Source organism: Scatophagus argus, chromosome 18 (genome assembly GCF_020382885.2).
Source record: "Scatophagus argus isolate fScaArg1 chromosome 18, fScaArg1.pri, whole genome shotgun sequence".
Lineage (NCBI taxonomy): Eukaryota > Metazoa > Chordata > Actinopteri > Scatophagidae > Scatophagus > Scatophagus argus.
The window spans coordinates 14,835,053-14,857,355 of NC_058510.1; the positions used below are offsets into that span (position 1 = coordinate 14,835,053).

The 22,303-nt window shown below is 41.1% G+C and overlaps 2 protein-coding genes across 12 annotated transcripts in view; one reads left to right on the plus strand and one right to left on the minus strand.

Moving 5' to 3' along the window:
* The window catches only part of adarb2 (adenosine deaminase RNA specific B2 (inactive)), a 259,292-nt gene extending 256,154 nt beyond the window's left edge, over positions 1-3,138 (minus strand). Inside the window, exon 1 of the mRNA XM_046370573.1 lies at positions 2,864-3,138. The gene's annotated coding sequence lies outside the window, so the exon portion shown is untranslated. The remainder of the gene's footprint in view (positions 1-2,863) is intronic.
* On the plus strand, positions 1,996-22,061 carry pfkpa (phosphofructokinase, platelet a). Of its 11 annotated transcripts, none has more exons than XM_046370557.1 (24): positions 1,996-2,256; positions 5,262-5,335; positions 6,238-6,315; positions 6,686-6,875; positions 7,527-7,692; positions 8,078-8,122; positions 8,212-8,320; positions 8,523-8,618; positions 8,992-9,087; positions 9,847-9,939; positions 10,689-10,814; positions 11,503-11,567; positions 11,879-11,948; positions 12,834-12,980; positions 14,533-14,603; positions 14,765-14,852; positions 15,670-15,822; positions 18,280-18,444; positions 18,643-18,704; positions 19,033-19,144; positions 19,775-19,874; positions 20,210-20,215; positions 20,820-20,925; positions 21,260-22,061. In XM_046370557.1, exons 1-24 carry the CDS (start codon positions 2,163-2,165, stop codon positions 21,414-21,416), a joined length of 2,469 nt encoding a protein of 822 aa, XP_046226513.1. In that variant the 5' UTR covers positions 1,996-2,162; the 3' UTR covers positions 21,417-22,061. The 11 variants fall into 11 exon arrangements, with proteins under 11 accessions (XP_046226513.1, XP_046226516.1, XP_046226518.1 ...); XM_046370558.1 differs by lacking the exon at positions 15,670-15,822 and adding an exon at positions 17,075-17,227 and having other exon boundaries at positions 1,997-2,256; XM_046370560.1 differs by lacking the exon at positions 20,210-20,215.
* Positions 22,062-22,303: the final 242 nt, after the last annotated feature.

A 22,303-nucleotide genomic window follows, 5' to 3' on the forward strand; every position in this document is an offset into this window, starting at 1 on the left:
AACCACAGCATTTCCTGTCAGATGTCACATTTTGCTCCTGGTAGCCTCTCAACACACTATTACATCTCACTGACAGCACACTAACAGACATGAACACATTCATTTCCATTTAAGTCAGTTTATTCAACCATTCTGTTCCATTACAAGGTTGTCGGATGAAGCTAACAGAGTGTAACAGGCAGAGACAAAGGCTCAGTCTCCCGTGTGAGTCAGCTTTTTAAATACACACAAGTCTATTTACTGTACAAGTACAGCGTGAAAACAGCAAAAGGCCAGCCAGTATGGTTCTGTTTACAGTTCTGTACAAGAGAGATAATACTGTGTGGTTCTCCTGCTTTTCTGAGTAGTTAGTTTAATTAACTTAGAGATTCTACCTGTCACATAATGCTGTAATGGATGGTGAAAATATGTTGCTGCTGCATAAATAAGACTAAAACGTTATATTGTGTCTTTAAGTTACATTCATTTTTCACATGGTTTAAAATTTCCTTTGTATTCTGCTTAGTTTGGGACCATTCTCAGGTGACATACTGTACTGTTAACACATAGAGCTTTCATGTTATGTGAAGCTGAAGGCTTAGGGTAAAAATAGACGAGTGCAGATCAAATACAGAATGAAGAGGCTCTGCACGAGTTTCCAGCTGGCATCATCGTTTCTGCAGTTTTCAGCAAAGCTATCCTCTCAGCAACAGCAACCCCATGGAGTGAAACCATACGATTGCTATAAAAACCTGAGGGGAAGGAGGCTTGCTAACATAAAGGAGGCAAGTCCTTCTCCCAGAAAAAAGAGCACCACAAGCACAAGCACAATTAAGTGGTAGCATTTTAGGATAATGGAAAATGTATTATTTGTGATGTAAAAACTTCACAAATAGAGCTGTAGAATTTAAAGACTGTCTCAATGACTTCCAGTGATGATTCAGGTAGATATACTGAAGTTATAGCAGTATGTGTGTGTGTGTGTGTGTATATATATATACACACACTTCTCTAAGTCAGAATTAATTACTGTTATACAATAAGAAAGAGCTCTATGGGAGGAGGAAGAATAAAGTTAATAATAAAGTTGATGACTCTGACTTTTGATGTGTTTAGATAGGCTTCCCCATATACCTGTAAATACTCATACTGTGTTAAATTACAGATATCTTCAGAAAGATAAAGGTTCTTGAGCTTACTATAAATATTATATATTCCAAACAGTTTCCTTTGATAGATGTAGCCAGGTTATGTCTTTGTGCTTGTAATTTGTTCTTTTTACCACTGGATGGAGACAAAATCTAAACTGAACACTAATATCAAAGTTTGGATACTTTGTATGTTTACTGTACGTTAATTCAATAAGGCAAGACCGAAGACCACAGCAGATCTTCTCAGAATCAGTGCTTGCTTCCGTGAATATTTTACAGATAATATAACGCACAATGTGCTGCAAATAAGTACAAATAAGTACCGTACTTAAAATACAATTTTGAGGTACCTATGCTTTACTCGAGTATTTCCATTTTATGACACTTTAGACCTCCATTACACTACATTTCAGAGTGAGATATTTCAGTTTTACTCCACTACATTTATTTGACAGGATTAGTCACTAGTTACTTTTATGATGAAGATTTTCCACAGAAAATAATAAAAGAAGCTTTTAAAATGCCGCACTTTTTTGAAGACTAACCCACTCAACCCTTTCGGCTTGTAACGATGTTTTCGGTGTGGAAGTGTTCCATGTAACTAAACACAATGTCCTGCTTCCAACTGCTTTCAGCAGAGATATACTTAACAGGTATGTAAATTAGTACAATGAACTTTAGTCTATTTACCCCTCAACAACATCCCTGAGAATTAGGATTCACATTGGCATCCTCCTCCTGTCTATCCCGCCCACATGTCATCTACGTTTATTTCCATTGGTTTAAAATCCAAAGAAGGCTACTTAATCTGATATCTGGTTGGCTCTCACCAACGTCAATCACCCACCTCACAGTCCTATGCAAATCTACGAATAGATGCGGAAAAGAGAGAAAGGAGAGCATAGCGGGCATACATAGATAGAGGGCGAACGACTGTTGCCCTTCATCATTTTAGCACAGTTTTATACTGCTGTGAGTCCGTTGTCTGATTTTATTGAATTAGACTAAGATATACACTGAGCCTCTGTGGAAATGGCGCCGCCAGACAGCAAGAAAATATTCTTTGAGAACCTGTTGGGAGCGGGGAAAGCTATCGCTGTGCTGACAAGCGGAGGGGATGCTCAAGGTAAACTGCCGAGTGGTAGTTTCACACATATTCTTATCATTGTATCAGTGTGAACAGGCCCGTAGAGGGCGAAATACACGTCTTTCAGCTGTGTGATGCTGGACCGACAGCGAAATGACAGTGCTTTTGCTATCACAGCGCACAAAGATTTGCGCAGCAGCCTAACGTAGAACAGTCAAATAGTAAGGTTATGAGCTTTCCCTCAGGAAGCCCGCCAGCTAGCATGCTAACATGACATATCCGGCTAACTCGCTAACAGCCTCATCCTTTGCCATTGATTTTGTGGCGTGTGTTAGTGGGCGCAATGACAGCAGTTTACAGCACTGACACGGTCGAGTCGTGTCATCTTTTCCTATTCACTGACCAGAATTTATTAGTGTTATTTTTCCAACGGACGAGTTTATGTTACCATTGAATACCCCCCAGGCTATTTTAACATGAATGAAGTCGTGACAGTCATAAACGTGCAGGCCACTGCATTGCAGGTTGTACGAGTTGACGTGTTGGCTGCTGACAGGCAGAAAGTCATAAGGAGTGACATTAGAAGGAACTGCAGAATAGCATTCTTATCATGTTCATTTTCAGTGAGATGAGAGTTAGCACTCACAGTGTGGGTCAGTGGTGGGATGCTTCTGTATCCTGTGTACGTGATGAGCTGCAGACATTTCTGCTACGTCTCTCTCAGCCTTACGTCATAGAGGAAACCCTGGTCATGTGCTCAGCGGATGGCCTTTTCATTTCCCTGAAGCCTTTGCATATACACTCCAACTGCCATGATGCAAAGAACTACGCTCTAATAGTAATATTAGTTCAGCAAATCTAAATCTGTTATACACAGTGATGCATCACTTAATGCTGAAAACCATGCTGACTTTTCAGTTCAAGACGTGATATGAATTTTGACGTGAATTTTGAAGTTATTAAGTACAAGTTATCAGTAAGTAACTATTAGTAGTTGGCAGTAACTAATTGGTCTATCTTGGCATAATAATACAATGTTAGAGACAAATTACACACAGCTTTAATGGTCGTAACTTGTTGCAACAATGCAATATTGAACTATACTGTATTAAAAAAAAATCAAGTTTATATAAAAGTGCAATATCCGAATCAGGACTCAGTAATTTCTGAAATTATAATAACTCATTTTTTGAAAACACTATCCCTTGTGTTTTCATTCCTTTATGGGCCATTGTTACTACTACTAATAACTGTATAATAGATATAGAATTATTGTTGCAACCCTACTGAAAAGCTATACTATGACCATTCAATAAAATAAATCTATCTATATTCTATAGAACATCTCACAAAAATCACCGTTATGATAGATTTTTGTGAGATGTTCTATGTTCTTGTGTTGCTGCGTGGGTTTATAGACTGTGTGTCTTTGAAATTATGGAAAACCACTTATTATGTTGTATAGTTTATATAATAGTCTTCCAAATAATAGTTCTTTTTGCAGAAGATGTTTTGACTTGTAGTCATAGGGAAAGCACAGGTGATATATATATAACGTACATGGTGGCTCCGTTCTGTTCAAGTGTCTTGTTAAGCCACGCCAGTGTGACAGGGGCCTATCATGCACAGTACCGACTGGCTGGAGTGCAGCTGTGTTTTTATGATTTACACCTGTGCTTTCCCTCCTATGACATGTCAAAATGCCTGTGGAAGAAACCTGGAGCTGTTTTAGCATGGATTCTCTACTTTCAGCACTTCTCTGTCAACAAGAAGCACGACTGCAGTTTTCTGCAAGTTAATGGCCAGCCAAGTTATATATAACAGAAATGAAGTGAAGTGTGGTGGGTGGTTTTTGAATTAGAATTTACTGTTGGCACACATGTGAACACATATACACACAGAAAGCAATGCATGGAGGTGGCCCCAGAGCTAACCAATGAGGCTATGGCATGCATGACAGGAACTCATTGTCTGTATCTGAGGACATTGTGTTGGCTTAGGCTGTTCACTCAACTCTGCACAAGAAAGTGTCGGCCCTGCAGAATGAGAGGAACTTAATAACTTTCAGTATTGATAAAGACATCTGAACTCAACATGAACCACACATACCTCAAATTTATATGATATTTTTAACATTTTATTAGTATTAGTATTTCCTCTGCCGTTCTCCCTGTCTGTTTCTCATTCTCTAAACCTTTTCTGTCTTCTCTGATTGTGATTAAACCAGACACGGTTATTTAACAAGTCAAGCGGTCATGTGCTGTTACACTGTACAGCAGGGTGAATAGTTGTTTATTTTTTACAGGGTATGGGTGCTTTGTTGATTCTGTGACTCTCCATGTAACACACATTTCTGCCTTCTACTTACCATAGAGAATTCACTTTTCACAGCATTCGTTTCTGTCTTCCGCACTGGCCAAAGCCTTTGTGTTGCTTAGTAACGGTGCTGCTTGACTGCCGCTAAAGCTGTAGTGTTCTTCACATTTCTGCAGACAAGGAAAACCAGTCCTGTGCTCTGTTTATATCTCCTACAGTCAGCCAAGTTCCTGTCTGCATGTTGTGACTAAAGTGTTATCCATTATTCCCACTGCCAGTGTTCAAGTTAATCTGCCATTGACATTCAAGTCACAGAGCTGTCCCTTATTGGCTACCGAGTTCATTTAGGTTAACCACAAAGTAAGTGGGAGGCTGTAGGAGGAACTGGGAAAACTTTTGACCAAAAATGGTGGTGCTGCTGGGAGATTTTAGCCCTAGTGGCAGATAGACAGTATAAACAAAGATAGGTTGCACTTACACACAGTCTCTCACACATTCAACACACAAATACTTAGAGAGAGGAAATTAAAGTTTTACTGCTCAAGTTGTTTGTGAGATGAAATAATGAAATGAACATCCATCCTACAAATCAGGATCTTACAATGATTGCCACAGATGAAACGTGTTTACCCACTTTAGAACCCATTACTATTTACCCTGCTGTCGCTGCAGTGTTGCTCAAAGTTTGTTTTATTTTTAAACTTACTTTTCTATATTCTCTTTATCAGGGATGAATGCTGCTGTACGTGCTGTGGTTCGAATGGGGTTATATGTAGGAGCCAAAGTTTATTTCATTCATGAGGTGAGCTCATACTTTGTGATGATTGATTTTTTCAGGCTTTTTTTGCCATTGTTCATGGTTTATTGTATCCCATAGAAGTAGCAAAACTTGACTTGCAGTGGTACCATCTCTCCGTATGAAACGAAATATTAACATATCTTTTATGCGTAAGAGTTTAGGCAAATTCTTGTAACTTCTTTTTACCCACGTCATGTCAAAGATATCGAAAACAGTGGCAAGTGTTTTAAATTAATGTGTTACATGAAGTTCCGGCTGCGTTTTGCTGCATGTTGTTAATGGCAGGAGCCTAGTCTGCCTCTGTGAACCCAGGGTTATTTGCTCTCATGAAGCAGATGTTAGAGGAGCTTTGGTGATGGCGCTGCTCTGATTGCTCATCCTGTTATCCCTGCACATCTGTGTATGTCAGGGACCTCCTCACTCAGTGTTTTGTTACATAACTGACTTGAGGCTTTAGCAGACAGCTCTTATGAAACTCCCCTTGCACTCAGGTACCTCTGGGTGTCCTCCTGCACGGCTCTTCAGGACATGGACGAACTTTAAACCATCCATGTTATTATTATCATTATTATATTATATAGGTACATATTTGTACTAGTTTGTGGTATTGCATGATTGACTTTTATGACAACCTAATAATACAGTTTGCAGTAGCAACGATTAATCAATTAATTGATTAGTTGATCGAAAGAAATTTAATGAAGTCCTCAACTATTAAGTCATCAACTATTTTAAAAATCCACCAATCATTTCGATCGTTTTCAAGCAATAATTTCAAAGATTTGCTCGCTCCAGTTTCTTAAATTATATACAGATTGCACCAGCTCTTAGCTTAATGTTGTTTGGTGTATTTGTTGGGACCTCTCTTGCATTTTTTCCTCAGAATCTTTTTTTTTTTTCATCAGGGATATCAGGGTATGGTGGATGGTGGGGAGAACATAGAAGAAGCCACTTGGGAAAGTGTCTCCAGCATGCTACAAGTGGTGAGTAATTCACAATATGCAGCACTGCACCCAATGAATGTGGTTATTTTTCTGACTTTACGAACAGCTCTGTCGTGTGTGGCTTTCTGTTTGAACATTTTAAAGTTACTTTTATATTTGTCAAACTTTTCATGTCACAGTACAGAGAGCAAGGCATTATAAAAGGAACATGCAAACCATGTGGCTAAAAGATAAGGCTGTTTTGTGGTCAGAGAGGTCATCAACAGTGTTTACTCTTGTAGTGTCCTTGAGCAAGACACCAACCTCCATACTGCACCAAGTACACAAAACTGAGTTGCAACAAAACTGACAGTCACAGGAAACAGAGAGAGTGTTAGACTGAAGATTTCTTCTCACTTGTCATTGTCAGGGCGGAACTGTTATTGGCAGTGCCCGCTGTAAAGAGTTTCGCACCCATGAGGGACGCCTGAAGGCAGCTCACAACCTGGTGCAGCGTGGCATCACCAACTTGTGTGTGATCGGTGGAGATGGCAGTCTGACGGGAGCCAACCTCTTCAGGGAGGAATGGAGTGGGTTGCTCACGGAGCTGGTGGAGCAAGGTACTGAGGGAAAATGAGCCTCCCCTTTGCTTTGCCCTGATACTAGTTTCTTAGTCTCACTCTGCTGACAACCTTGCAGGAAGTGCATGCTGGTAAAAAATACATTTGTCATCACTTACAGACTTTATTTTCACACTGACTTGCAGCAGGACCTGCCAGTATTAGCAGACATTTATGTTTTTGAAGGTCCCATAATCTGTCTTCATTGGATCAGCATCTATTTGCTTCCTATCACTACATTTTTTTTTCATTCATTCTGGCTGTTGCCAAAACTGTATGCCTGCTGTTTGATTTGCACATAAATCAAATCAGTTTCTTGTCATGCCGTCCTCTTAAAAGTCTTCTTTAGTAAAAGGTGCTCACTTTTGTGAAGTGTTGCTTATATACGCCCTTCTGTAAACACAAAGTATATCTATCCCATGAGTTGACAAAAGGTAAAACAACTACCTTAAAGTCTGGAAAGTGAAATAGTCTCAGCTCTAATGTGAAGACTGTGAACAATATTTTTACAGTACAGAAGATTTTCCCTGAAGTCAGCAGTTTCTCTTCCCATCATATTTTGACAACAAGCTGTGAGAGTTACCTGACTGAATTATTGTAGAAATACCCAGTGTTGGCACCGACTCAAACTTAACTTCCTGATCTTTTCAGGCTTGATTGAAGCTGACGCTGTACAGAAATATTCAGCCCTTCACATCGTGGGCATGGTTGGCTCAATCGATAACGACTTCTGTGGAACTGACATGACAATCGGCACTGACTCCGCTCTGCACAGAATCATTGAAGTGGTGGACGCAATTATGACAACAGCACAGAGGTGAGAGGCAGCAGCTGTGTTTGTTCATTTATTTACATCTGTAATATTTGGTGAGGATATTAGCATTAGTACACAATAAACTAAATACATTGCAATTAATGTGACCAAGCATCCTGTTGTCTATCTATGAAAAATGTCTGTTGAAATTACTTAATTTTTAACAAATGGAATGGAATGTGATTTTATATCTAGATTCAGATTTCATTGTTTTATAATACTTGATATGCCATGTTCAGATTTCACACCAAGCACCACATTTAGGCTAATTTCAGCACTTTTATTCTGTTCAGCATCATCTTTCAATTGTCTGTCATTGAATAAGCCAGTCTAGTGCTGTAATACTGAAATGCGCAGCTCAGTCATATTTTCTGTTTTCATCTTTCAGTCACCAGAGAACGTTTGTGTTAGAGGTCATGGGCAGACACTGTGGGTAAGAATGCTTCAGATAAAGTTCAGAAATGGAGACGTTTATCACCGCTGTTTATATACACAGCATTCAGTCTGTGTGTCTTATCTTAGATACCTGGCCTTGGTGAGCGCACTGGCTTGTGGGGCAGACTGGGTGTTGATTCCTGAGATGCCCCCTGAGGACGGCTGGGAGGATAAGATGTGTCAAAAACTGTCTGCGGTAACATCATCTTACTGGTACCCTACAGTAAAACCAATGAACCATATTGTACCAGTGTCTAGATGCTGTATAATGTTTCCTTTCTGTCTTGTTTAACACAATGTGGTGATTATTCTGTGCAGCTTTTCAACATGAGTCAAGAAAGGTCTTTAGTCTCTGATGTATTGTGTTTTTTCTGCTTTGCAAACATTCTGTGATTCAGACCCGTTCCAGGGGCACAAGACTGAATATAATCATAGTTGCAGAGGGAGCCATTGACAGGCATGGAAAGCCTATAACCTCTAGTTTTGTCAAGGATGTGAGTACCTGAGTGTAAAGAAAGGGGAAGCCAGAAGCACGGAGACCTGAGTGATGGAAATCAGTCTTCTGAGCCTCAGAGAGCCTCAATATGCTTATCAGCCATGATAATTGGCATCTGAATATTTAACAGGATGTTCAAAGTAGAAAAAAGCCTCCATCTTGCTCCAGATAAGGTAATCATGATGCTGCATGCTAAGGTTGGCAGGATATTGCTGACTGAAAAGTGCAAACACAATCTTTGATTATGAAAGAGTCAATCCTCATCTCCCCGGCTGTGAGCATCGTCCGGCCCTCGTGCTTCTGAAAGACCACATCACAGCCACAGTCTCAGTTTTTCTGTCATGTTGTTTCTCCACCACTCCTCCTTGTAGAACCGAGCAGGAATGAAAAGGCTGAATATCATAATTGTAGCCGAAGGGGCGATTGATCGTAACAACAAGCCCATTACTACTGATTATGTCAAGAATGTAAGTACAGAGCTTTGTGTAAGTGTGGCAAGTTCAAGCTTCGACTGCCTCCTGTATGACCTCTACTAGTGTACTGCTGCCCTGGTGTGGCTTTGACTTGACTGTTGCTGTGTTTCTGGAGTGCTCTATCAGACACATGCTGTAGTTTGGTAAGATGGCTTTCACCATGTTCTACTACTGCTATAAAACACAGAACAGACACCCTCTCTAAACCTCACACCCAGACATTTGCAAAATCAAATGTCATTTATTTGTAACTGCCTCACACTTATATTGAATGCTTTCTTTTATTGAATATGCTGTGACACATTGTACCCTGTATACTGTTACCCTGCACTGTTGCTTATGTGAAGGCACTCATGTCCCAGTTTTTGTTTTCTCTTAAAGTTTCTGGGCATCTCCATTTAATATAGCACTTCCTGCTTGGGATCTTCTCTGATGTTCAGTATAAGCTAAGAGCTAACATGACTGAAAAATTAGAATGGCTTGCCTGTGCTTTGCTGTTTCCCCTTCTTTTCATCTTTTCCACCCACTGTGTTTTGACGTGTGTTGCCTCTGTACATGTATATATGCAAGTTTGCACATAAATTCACAGTATATTTCTATTGCAGACATAAATTCACATTCAGCTGTATTACTAACATGCACGAGACACATTCATGATCCATTAGTCCAATTTGCAGTAGTGTTTACTATTAGAGGAACTGCAAAATATACGGCCACAGGATTTGCTAAGCCCTGTACATTATATCTCCCTAGCTTGTTGTCAAATGCTTGGGTTTTGACACACGAGTGACAATCCTGGGCCACGTTCAGAGAGGAGGGACCCCCTCTGCTTTCGACCGCATCCTGGTAGGTCCAGCACTTTTTGATGAATCATTTTAGTCATTTTGCAAGCAGAATGCCAAACATCTGTTGGTTGCAGCTTCTCAAATGTCAGGATGCTTTACTTTGTCATTACTGTATGATAGCAAATTGAATATCTTTGGGTTTTGCCTGTTGGTCAAATTAAACATCTATATATATCACCTTGGGCCGGGGGAAGTGCTGATGTGCATTTTTCACTATTTTCTTACATTTTAAGGAAAATAGTAGGTATAGTAGGTGCAACTCTAATAGAACATTATTTATATGCTAATTTTAGGACCATAACATTGTCACATGTGATTTATCTTTCTTTGGCTACATACATTCTTTATAATAGAAATTCTTCGTATGTGTGTGCACATTTTTAACCTTGTGGACACTTTTGCTACGTGGTCTATTTGAGCTGTATTTGTAGGAATAGTCCAGTTGTCCAGAACATTTCCTGTTTAATCCTGCGTGTGTCTGAGGAGAAATGATTCCAGGTTTTAGGTTAAGCACATTAACAGATTTATGGCCCAGCATGTGAAGCACTGCATCACAGACAGTGTGCAACACATCTCTTCATGTTTACATGAAGGCCCAGCTCTGATTTTGTGTCCATTATAAAAAAGGGAACACTGGTTTGGGTGAAGAATGTGTTGGTGAAGAAAACATTACAGGTGTACAGATGAAACCAAACAGGGTTTTGATAGTGAGAATGATTCACTTTTATCTGCGTGTGTTTGCCCACACAGGCCAGTCGTATGGGTGTGGAGGCTGTTCTTGCCCTTCTGGAGACCACAGCCAACACGCCAGCCTGTGTGGTCTCATTGTGCGGCAACCAATCGGTGCGCCTGCCTCTGATGGAGTGTGTACAGATGGTAAGCATTGGCCTGAGCTGGAAACAGGCCAAGATTGCTGCACAGTAAATACACACACACACACACACATACAAACTTGCATTTACAAAGCAGGGAAGCTAAGGAGAGAGGAAAAATGAACAACGCATACAAACCCAAACACAGGGAAGTGACTCTGCTGGACTCTGAGAGGGGGAGTCAGAGGGGATGGGTTGGAGGAGCACAAGCAATGATGACAAACAGTATGGCCCATTGGGCCTGGAGTGGCACTAATGTTCACTAGAGAGCTGTATTGTTTGAGCGGCAGTTGTGACTGGTTAATGATTATCTGAAGCATTTGGCAGGGCTGGCAGTGACTGCCTGCAGCATGATGATGTAATAGCAGCCCATCTCCACAGAAATGCAAGAAAAGCTTTATTGTTCTTTTACAGGTCAGAACAAGGTTACATGTCAGTAGTTTGTTTTTGAGCTGGAACTGATGATGACATGTTTACTGTTGCATTGTTCTCTCTCTTTACACTAGGAAGGCAGTTAGTTGTACATGCAGCAATTTTTCTTCTCATAATAGAGACTTCAAAGATGCTCATAGATATTTAATCCTAGCTGTTACGAACTAAATAAAGTGCCTCTGCTTTCCCACGTACCAAAAAACCAGCAAGTGAAATAATACTGAATTCAAGCAGTGAGAATACTCCCTTCTTTTCCCCAGACTCAAGAGGTCCAGAAGGCCATGGATGAGAAACGGTTTGAGGAGGCAGTGAGGCTTCGGGGCAGGTATGACTGACGGCGCGCTGAGACCAGTCCAATATCAGACATTACTCAAGATCAAGAATGTCAGTTTGGTGTTGCTTACTGAAGACAGGTGTAGTAGGGAAAGTGGATTATTAGACTGTTATAGAACACCATCAGCCTGTTTACTCAGAGGGTCCAGTCCATGATCAGTAGAAAATAAGATTTTTGCAGATAAATCAAAAAGCACTCCTCCATTTTGAACTTTTATGATGCATTTTCAAGTATGTGGTACTGAAAATCAGTGTGCATCATTATTGTTTTAACAATATTGCTTGTGACACGTTTTACTACAGGAGTTTTGAAAACAACCTGAAGACATACAAACTGCTGGCTCATCGTAAACCAGAATCTGAACTGCCAACTGTAAGTCACCTCACAACATCTTGACATTCCCTTCAGGGACAGTGCTGGCAGTTTTTTTATTTTATTTGCTCCTGTTCTGGCGCATATTGTTGCAGTCCTCACCACTCCTGGAGTGCAGGTCGAATTGGCCTCCTTAAGCCACTGAAATGTTAAATTTTTTATCACACTGTACAAAGGATCAGCCTACAAATAATGACTCAGCTACTGCGGCCATGATGTGCAGCTGCTATTTCCAGATGTATCCTTGGCTCACACACTGATTAAAGTATTCTTGTAAATGTGTGGCTGTGGTTTGGCCAAATTGAGTAATGTGAGTATTTATATGGATACAGGTGCATTTGTTTTTTTTCCTGCTGTTTAGTGGAGAATAGGGTCTTGGGCGTCTTATAATTATGGTGAGCAGATAATAATAAGCAGTGTTTCGCTGCTTGCTGTGTTACCTTTATTTACTATGTATCATATAATTATAGTGATAGGCCTCACACGAGGCCCAGGCGACTCAGTGTTGTTCTGTTGTGCAGTGATATCAGATGACACCTGGCTCCCCCACTGAGGTATGACTTGTTCAACCCTGCCAGGAGCTGTGGCTACCTGCTGCTGTGGCTCGAAAGGAGGCAGCTCATTGAAAGTCAGTGAAGTGTAGAGGCAGCATGGCAGACTCCATGCTGTGGAACTTGTCTCGGGGTTTGCAGACCCCCCCCCCATCTGTGATAAGAACCACTGTAGGCCCAGCATGTAACTGAAAGTAGACCAGAAACCATTGATTGATATACTCTGCAGAGCTCCATCAACAAATGCAACATTTTCTTGGTTTTTTTTTCACATTTAGTGAGGAGATTAGACAACTAAAGTCACATTTTTTGTGACGTTTTTTTGTACCCTCAGAGCAACTTCAACGTGGCAGTGTTGAATGTCGGCGCCCCTGCAGCGGGCATGAATGCTGCTGTCCGTTCAGCCGTCAGGGTGGGCATCTCTGAAGGTCACAAAATGTTTGCTGTCAGTGATGGCTTTGAGGGGTTCTACAAAGGACAGGTGGGTACTGTAGCACTGATACACTAGTACGTGGACTGTACTGTTGCATGTATACGCTGCTTTGCAGTCTCAGCCCTTTAAATGAAAGAACTTGTGGGAAATTGATTGCAATAAGAAGATGTGGTGTTATAATTTTATTTTTTTTCATAATTTTAAGCTCATAAATTATTATGTGTGCTGTTTTAATCATGTTTTACTCAATAACTTGAAAAGAACTGGCAAGTCAGACAGCACACAATCACTGTTAGCTCCCTGACTAAAGAATAATCAGGGAAACCCAGGGATAATCTGCCCAGATTAATGTAAACCAATTTTCCACACTGACTGTCGCTATTCTGCCCTGCTCAGCTAAAGCTGAAGAGGTACCCCAGTGAGGGATGTACGATATGTATTGGGTTGATTTTGGGAAATTGATATTATTGGGTATTTATTGTATCAGTAAAATGATAGTCAATAAATAGATCTGATAATATGAAGCCAGACTGCCTTCACTAATTTAACAATGTATTAGTTGTTATTCCTGCTGTTCTTTTCCTTACTCACTGTTGGATTGAATTCTGCATCTCCTGTCAGAGCAGTATAGTTCAGTTTCAGTCTGCATGCACTCAACGCTTTTGAAACAGAGCAGCTAACACTGACATATTGAGACTAATATGTTACCAGAGTCAGATGCTCGACTGGGCTTGTTGTGTTTCCTGAACTCCCAACAACCCATAGTTTCTCCAAAGTCCAAAATATTTCCACACTTCTGATTTATTTGCAAGAGGAATGTAAATATCCTCATTGTTTTCTTCTTGGCTGCTTGCCATTACCTGCTTGCCCCGTTTGAATGTTTAGGAAGTAGATGCTTTGCCATGGGAATTTCAGAATAAAAATTTTGCCACAGGTGATAAATACGATACAGGTGTTTCTCACCTGGTCTAACTGTAAAGGAAGTGTTTTTTCTTAAATTTTGAATGGAAGGTAAAAGCAGACAACAAATATCAGAGTCTCTAAGTGAAACCTGTTTTGTGCTGTAACCTGAGACTTTGTTTTCTTGCATCATGGCTGGTAAAACTGGTCTCACCCTCTTCCCCGTTACCCTCCTCTGACCTTTTCCTGGTGAAAACCCTTAAATCATCTGTATTCTTGTTCAAAGAACAGCACTTGAGAAAGAGTCAGAGCATTTATCTTCATGAACATGTTGCCACTAACTCTGGGTAGTTAAACGCCCTGTGTGCACTTGGGCCAGCTGAAATCAGGCTGTGCCAACTGACCCTAAGAAGATTAGACCAGCAGGAGTAATGGATTTCTATACTTCAGTGCTCTGGGACTCTGCTAAACACCTCTGTGTTTTCACCAGTTCAGCTCCCGTGTTGGATATAAAAAAAGTGTGTCCAGAAAATTAACTCTCCTCCTGATAATCTCTGCACAGAAACCACAGGAGTATGTGTCAGATAACACACAGGAGGTTTTGGGCCTATTAAAGTGTGATGTATGATGTATTTCAAATGTGATGAAGTTCTTCTTTAAGATTTAATTATATGTGTTTTTTGTTTTTGTCTTCTGTCAGATTAAGGAGATTAAGTGGGGTGATGTGGGAGGATGGACGGGGCAAGGTGGATCTCTGTTGGGAACCAAAAGGTAACGTCTTGATCTGTTATTTCTGATGACCAGCAACTGTTCAGCATTAAAGCTGGAATCCAATTTTGTGGAAGTGTGCACAAAGTGTGTGCAAAATATATATATATATATATATATTTGTCAACCATAATTTAGCTATTTTCCCTCCTTCCTTCCTTCAGAACACTTCCTGCAAAGCACACTGAAAAAATTGCTGAGCAGATGCGAAAGCACAACATTAATGCGCTGCTAATTGTTGGTGGATTTGAGGTATGTTTAAAACTCTTTTTTCCCTGCTAGCTTGTTTTGCTAATAATTCTCCATTTTCATCTATAATTTCCAGAAGCTTTTAGCTCATGAATTCATAACAGTAGTGCTAATGCTATATTCATTATTAGCAACATTATGAGAAAGATAGAAGTTACATTTGTGCTCTTATACTTAAAAATGAAATAATGGTTTAGGCATTAGTGATTATATTGTCAGAAGTCCATACATACAGACTATGACAGGGAACACTGTAATGTTGATCCTTTCCATCCCATTTTATGTCTGCACCCCACCATATGGCTACATACATGATCATAATCATGTCATGCTTCAAAGTCATTTCTCTGCCAAAATCTGGAACGACATTAGTTGTAGCATAAAGTTGGTCCACTGTGGATTTTCAGTTCTTTGAATATCTTATCAGAGAAAAAGTAGAATTCCTAATTTAAGACATTCGTATTGCCTTGGAAAATAAATAATTTGATGATTTGGTTGTAAGAGGAAACGGAGAGCACCTGCTTTTTCCAGTCATTTCACGCACTCCTTTTTAGATGCTCACCAGCTTTGTTTTCTTGTCAAATGTGCAAGTGAATGAGTGTGTGTGTGTGTGTGTGTGTGTGCGAGAGAGATAATGTTCAGAATATGTGGAGTGGCGCCTGTCTGTTTCGCTGCTGTCCGTTGTGATAGACCTGGCTCCTCCCCTTGGCATCCTTCACTTTTGTCTTCCCCTTCCTTGTGGCAAGTAGCCCCTCTTAACCAAACCAAGCTGCTAAATTCCACCCTCGCAGAAACTAAAGCCATTGGCTCTGCCCTGCAGGCCTTCCTGTCACTGCTGGAATTGTTAACGGCGCGTGGGAAATATGACGAGTTCTGTGTGCCCATGGTCATGGTCCCAGCCACTGTCTCCAACAATGTGCCGGGCTCAGACCTCAGCATTGGCGCTGACACGGCTCTGAACGCCATCACTACTGTAAGTGATGGGGCTGGCAAACAGAATAGTTGATTTCAGCAACACGCAGACCAGAATAAAAACATGCACTTACAAATGCTCAGACATGCTTATGCTCACATAGCCAGCCAGCCAGCCAGCCAATCATGTTTCAAGAAGGGGGAAAAGGCTCACTCACTCGTTTTACCAGTCGCTCAATCCATCTACCAGCCTGACTTTTTGTGAACATAGCGTTTTGTCGGCCACATCTGGAATAAAACTTAACTCTAAAATGTCAGAAATTCAGACAAGACAGGCAAATTGAATCATGTCTGTACTGTAAGGCATGGCTGCTAAAGGGTCAAACGAAGTTCCAGAGTAGTGTGCCTCCCTTCCCTCTCAGGTAAGTGAGAGACAACATGGAGGCATGCTGTGTCGTGACCGCCATGTGTGCTCTGCCTGCCCGTCTCCCCGACTGTGTGTTTGTGTCCTCACACATCATTAACATCAGGATGAGTGGTTAACAGCTATGGAACACAAACTCTTGGAGTACAGTTAACATACACTACATATTCATGTATTTGCTCGAATTTATTGTGAACCCTGTACACTGACTTCATAAAGAAACATAACGGAGCATCATTGCACTTTCTGTTTTGTTGAAGGTATCACGATAACTAAAATGAAGACAAACTGAACCTTCTGGTAGACTAGAGAACAAGAGTAAATATAAACAAATAAACATCTTTGAGCCTGATTCTGAGCTGTGCCACCATCTTCTTCATTCCTCCTCCTCCTCCCTCTCCTGTATGTACAGACTCGATCAGTGCTTGTCTTGCCTGCATATAACCTTCCACAGCTGATATGGCCATGTCATGTGGTTGTCCTATGCAGTGTCACCGCGTTGAGCTGCGGAGGCTCACAAACACACAGATCTCTGTCCCATCTCTGCCTTTCACATCTTTGTCTTTTCCTACCTCCCTTAACTCTGTTCTATTTGTACCATCATCTTACATCTACATTTTGTGTTCCCTTTCCTTACTCTGTGGTACAAGTCTGTTGAATTTCCTTTCCCCCTATTGTCCTCATATTCTCTCCTCTGCATTCTTTTCCATGTCTCTGTTCACCCTTCTGTCCCGCCGTCCTTTCTGCCAAAGGGAAGCCATTGGCCACTATCACACGGAAAGAGCCGGAATGGCAGGTTACGCTCTTACAAGCTGAGAGAGACTCGCCTCTCTCTCTCAGCCGCTGGCCTTCTGCAGCTCTAACGCGTTTTCATGTATTGCCGCTTCAGGCGTTTGAGAGTCTGCTGCAGCTGTATGAGGCTCGTGCTACCTATGAGGAGTTTTGCATCCCGATGTGTATGCTGCCTGCCACCATAAGTAACAATGTACCGGGCACAGATCTAAGTATCGGGGCAGACACGGCCCTCAATGCCATCGTGGAGGTAAGGCAGTTGAACCGCCGCTAACATAACAGCTGTGAGCGTTTTGTTCAAGATGCTAATGAAAAGAGGAGGAAAATCACACATGATATCAAGTATTAGTGGAGTTAATGGTCCAGTGCTTGATACTCAGGCTGCCATGGTCCAAAAGAAGATGTGCAGTGAAGTGCATAAGTATTTGCCGCAGCTCTGTTGACTGACTCACACTGAATATCTGCACAACTTTAAAGGGACACTTCTTATTCCTGACCTGTCTTCAGAAATATTACACCCCCAGTGAAATTAGTTTAACCGAAACCCTGCATTGCAAATGGGAGGTATCAAATTTTAGAGATGTAAGCATTTAGAAAGCAAATAGGACCTAATAAAAGATGCTATTGAGTTCAGGAAATGTAGGATCCAGTATTTTTGGAACTTTACCCAAACTAGGGTGTATCTGGGTCTCTGCTGCCCTGACTTTGACCACTCTTTAATGTTTCTTGTAAGTCACTTGTGAGTTCATTGGGGCTAACTCACCGAAATGCCCCTTTAGCACTGTTGTAGTATCTGAAATTTTGAGGACTTTTAACTGCCATCACAGTTACTTGATGTCATGGTGATTTACAGCACTGGACTATCAAAACAAATTTTCTGTCAGATCAAGTAGAAAAGACTTCTCCTGATAAAACAAGTGTGTAACATTTGATCTTTAAATAACATCTGCAGTCAATTCACTATATTTCTATGATGCCAAATCACAACAAAAGTTGTCTCATGACACTTTCCAATTAGAGCAGGTCCAGACCAAACTACTTAGAGATGACTGAATGCCTAACGATTACACGAGTCCTCTTTACACAAGACATAAGCAGAAATAAGCATGCTGGCCTTGAGAAACGTTATTTTTCTATTTTGCATGACCTGTAATCATCACATTTCTAATCTTGTGGGTTTGACACTTTGATATCTTGACATGACGCTGAACTGGAGCTATTTCAGGTACACTGCTTTGTAATGCTCACATGTAGTAATCACTTTATGTTTACTGACATTGTGAGTTTCTATGCATGTGTCAGACTTGTGACCGCATCAAGCAGTCGGCCAGTGGGACCAAAAGACGCGTGTTCATCATCGAGACCATGGGAGGCTATTGTGGCTACCTCGCCAGTGTGGGAGGCCTGGCTGCTGGAGCTGATGCTGCATACATCTTTGAGGAGCCATTTGACATCAGAGACCTGCAGGTAACACATCAGCTCTCAGTAACATTACATAACAGTAACAACATCCTTCCTGTATCAGTGTTTTAGGCATTCAGTTCCCAACACTCAATGCCTCACTTCATCCACTAGAGGGCATCCAGGCTTAACTGTGGGATGGCCTCTATGGTACAATGCTATCTACTGGTCAACTTGACTCACATTAACTATTTATTCCCACAGGCCAATGTTGAACATTTGACAGAGAAAATGAAGACCAGCATTCAAAGAGGACTGGTCCTCAGGTAACACAGTGACTGCATAGATTACTATAGTCCACAGAGTCACAGTACATTTTAAGGAGGAAAAAAATTCAGACACATAACTGGCATACTGCTGCTGCAGTGCTCATGATCCGGTACGTCCAGCCCTCTGCATGTCATTTTAAGATGCGGGCATAGTAAATAAATCCAGTGCAAATGGAATCGGTTTTGCAATCTGGCATTTTGCAGTGCTGCTATCATCTGATGTCACGATAGCGTAAATTCAGTGAGGAAAGAAGCTAGTAATGCAGCACTTCAGGAACAGTGGATAAATGTCGACTCGTACGTGTTTGTGTATGTGCATGTGTAGGAATGAGAACTGTAATGAGAACTACACAACAGACTTCATCTACCAGCTGTACTCTGAAGAAGGGAAGGGAGTGTTTGACTCGAGGAAGAATGTGCTGGGACACATGCAGCAGGTAGGCACAGCCACACTGGTTACCATTTCACACTGACTAAACTGAAGTGTTCCTGTCTGCAGCAGTAACAGTTTGTCCACACTAAGGAAGATTTAATGAACAATTTTCTACATTTGTATCATGAATATGCACATTAACATTTTACGTAGATGGGCTTTGTTGTGTTTTAGGTTTGCGTGTCTTGAGATTAGCGCAGTCAGAACTGGATCAAACAGAGCTTACCCTCAAGGGGAAATTGTGTAGCACAAGTAGCAACTTTAACAAATACATACTTTATTATTATTATTATTATTTTAGCAATGGGTTTGAATCTGGTCTAGACTTTTGATGCATATTCAACTTTCTAACATTATTTCTTGGTTGTTGGCATGTTCATGAATGCTGCAAATACACGAGCAAGATGTGCTCACACATACAAAGAAATACATACATAAATGCAACGCACTAAAATAATGCACATGCAGTCTGAAATGGGTAGGAAAAATAATTAAACCAAGACTGAGTCAGACCACAACAAAAATTCATTTAAATTTAATACACGCCATAAATGGAAAATATGCCAAATAAGTGTCCTCCACAGTTTTGTCTTGCATGATAAAAGGACTTGATCCTTTTTGTCTCTTCTGAAAGGGCGGAGCACCGTCCCCATTTGATCGCAACTTTGGGACCAAGATCTCTGCCAAGGCGATGCAGTGGGTCACCAAAAAGCTGGTGGAGACCTTCAGACAGGGTAAGGTTGATGTTCCACGTCCGTATCAGTGAAATGACCTGTGGTAGTTGATCCTCCCTCCCTGCAGAGGTGTGACCGTTGTGAAGCAAACCTTTACCCAGATCTGTCATGGAGTCACTCTGACATTTTGATGTATTTTTTATCTTCTCACGGGAAATTATTTAGCGATCATTTACATTCATCGTAACTTAATGAGAAAACTGTCAGTGATGTGTACCCGTGAACAAAAACTTGTCTTAAAACCACACTGCATGTGTATTAAAGCTACACAATTAAAGTTAAAACTCCTCTTTGTTTCTTTATGTCTATTTCCTGTTACATATGGATGACATAAGATGAAGGTAAATCTTTTTTTATGCTGGCTCCATGACCATCTCCATCTTTTTATTTAGCTCCATGTCCCTGTCTGCTTTTTTTCACTATTCCGCCTTTTATAGATCCACACAGCCTTTCTAGACACTTGTGGGGCGTAGCGACCATGTGTCCATCCCATACAAATTTATCAGCAGTCACCGTGCTGCACTATTCCCAGCTCGTGAGCCATCTGAAATAGTTGGACTTGGAAAGCTGTGAGCATGAGCTGAATGAATAACCCACATGCTTCATTCTCCTGCTTTGCCCCACATTTCGCTGTGTGTCTGTGGTGTTTTATGTTGCTTTATAGTAGTGACGGTTTCTGTATCATCACCTCTTTGTAGTTTGTTTTTTGATTTTCTGTTTGTCTCATTTGTGCCACCTCATTGTACTTGTCCCATAGATCCATACAAAATAGATTTATCTTTTAGCCACCGGCTAAAAGAGTCATCATCATACTACACACTACAGCCTCCCGCTCCAACTAGCAAATATCTATTCTATGCTACTGTGTGCTTGCAACCAGTATAAAAGCACAGTTAAAGTACATTCCTGTGTTTCCACCTCTGATGCTACATCGTTTCCCTACAGGCCGAGTGTTTGCTAACAGTGAGGACACCTGCTGTCTGCTGGGGATGCGTCGCAGGGCTCTGGTCTTCCAGCCTGTTGTACAACTCAAGGATGAGACTGACTTTGTGTATGTATTTTGCTACACAAACTTAGGGGGACACTCCAACAGTTTTACTCATGAGTATAGGTTTCCTCATCACAGACAGTAGTAGTAAGACTTTAGAAACTGTTGTGTTGTGTGTACTGTGGCTCTAATGGGAGCTCAAAGTGTTAGAAAATGACAGTACATGATGTGACAGAAAGCCTTCGGTACAACCCTTGGTGTACTGTTTGCAAGAAATTGTCAATTCAATAACTCCAAGTCAGTATTCCAGAATTCCAATCCAAGTGCATCCCAAGTATCTGCTATCTGCAAATCTGAGATGAAGCGACCGTGCTGAGATTTCCTCATCTGTCTACAGTCACAGGATCCCTAAGGAGCAGTGGTGGTTGAAGCTGCGTCCTCTGATGAAGATCCTGGCCAAGTACAAGACAAGCTATGATGTTTCAGACTCTGGACAGCTGGAGCACGTCGTACGCAACCGACCTAAAGAGTCAGATGCTTCGGTTGCCATGTGAAGACCAGTACATACGGTGGCCTGCAAAGTCTGTATGTGAGACTGGAGTTTTGTGAGGTGTCAGTCCGTGTGTTGTAGGAGGTCAACAGCGTCTGTTTGACCTCATACTGTGTTCATTTACTGTCATTTCCTTCAGTGTCACTCCTCTCTGTTTTGTCTATGAACTGTAAGCTAGCCTCTGCAGTGTTTCTAATATCAAACGCATACACGCACATATACACACAGCTCTCCTGCCATGCATCTGTGTGTCCTTGTTGCCCTGGATGTTTAGTGTCACCATTGTTTTTAAATTGCACTTTCTCTGTCCGCACTCGCTTAGGCAGGCACGAGGACAGAATAGACACACTGCATATGCTGTAAAAACCAGTGTGTGTATCTGCATAGAACCAGTGTGAGGTTCAGCATATTTATGTGAGACTGATGCAATACAGTTCTGCTGCTGCCAGTCAAAAGAACTGTGTGCTGTGCTTGCCACTGAAACTAATATTTATCTTTTTAACATTGTTTATTTTGCTCGTAAACATGGATATATTATTAACTGTAGACACTGCTGTACTAAGTAGCTGTCTGTCATATTGCACCGACAAGTTAGATGTGTAAGAGACTAATGTTTCCCACAGAATAAAAATCAGAGATGAGAAGTGTGGATTTGGTGGATTTATTTTTCTATTTAACACCCTAATATCTGCGTTCACCCTTTTATTTCTTTTTAAGTGACTTTAAAGTTGGACAAATGTTTGTATTCTACCCTGTCTGACAGTGTCATATATAGTGTTGATAGCGGCTCCATCTTTTATGGCAGTGCTGTTCTGTGTGATAGAAACTTTCTAACCCACATGTTACACACTTGAAAAACAAGAAATGAGTCTGCAATATTCAGTATCTGTG

What these genes read in the sequence shown, in the direction of transcription:
- pfkpa (XM_046370557.1), top strand. Translation starts at nt 2,163, where the DNA reads ATGGCGCCGCCAGACAGCAAGAAAATATTCTTTGAGAACCTGTTGGGA. An exon ending in TAATTGTTGGTGGATTTGAG is followed by an intron (nt 14,853 to 15,669) that starts GTATGTTTAAAA and finishes TCTGCCCTGCAG; the next exon opens with GCCTTCCTGTCACTGCTGGA. An exon ending in TTGACATCAGAGACCTGCAG is followed by an intron (nt 18,445 to 18,642) that starts GTAACACATCAG and finishes TTATTCCCACAG; the next exon opens with GCCAATGTTGAACATTTGAC.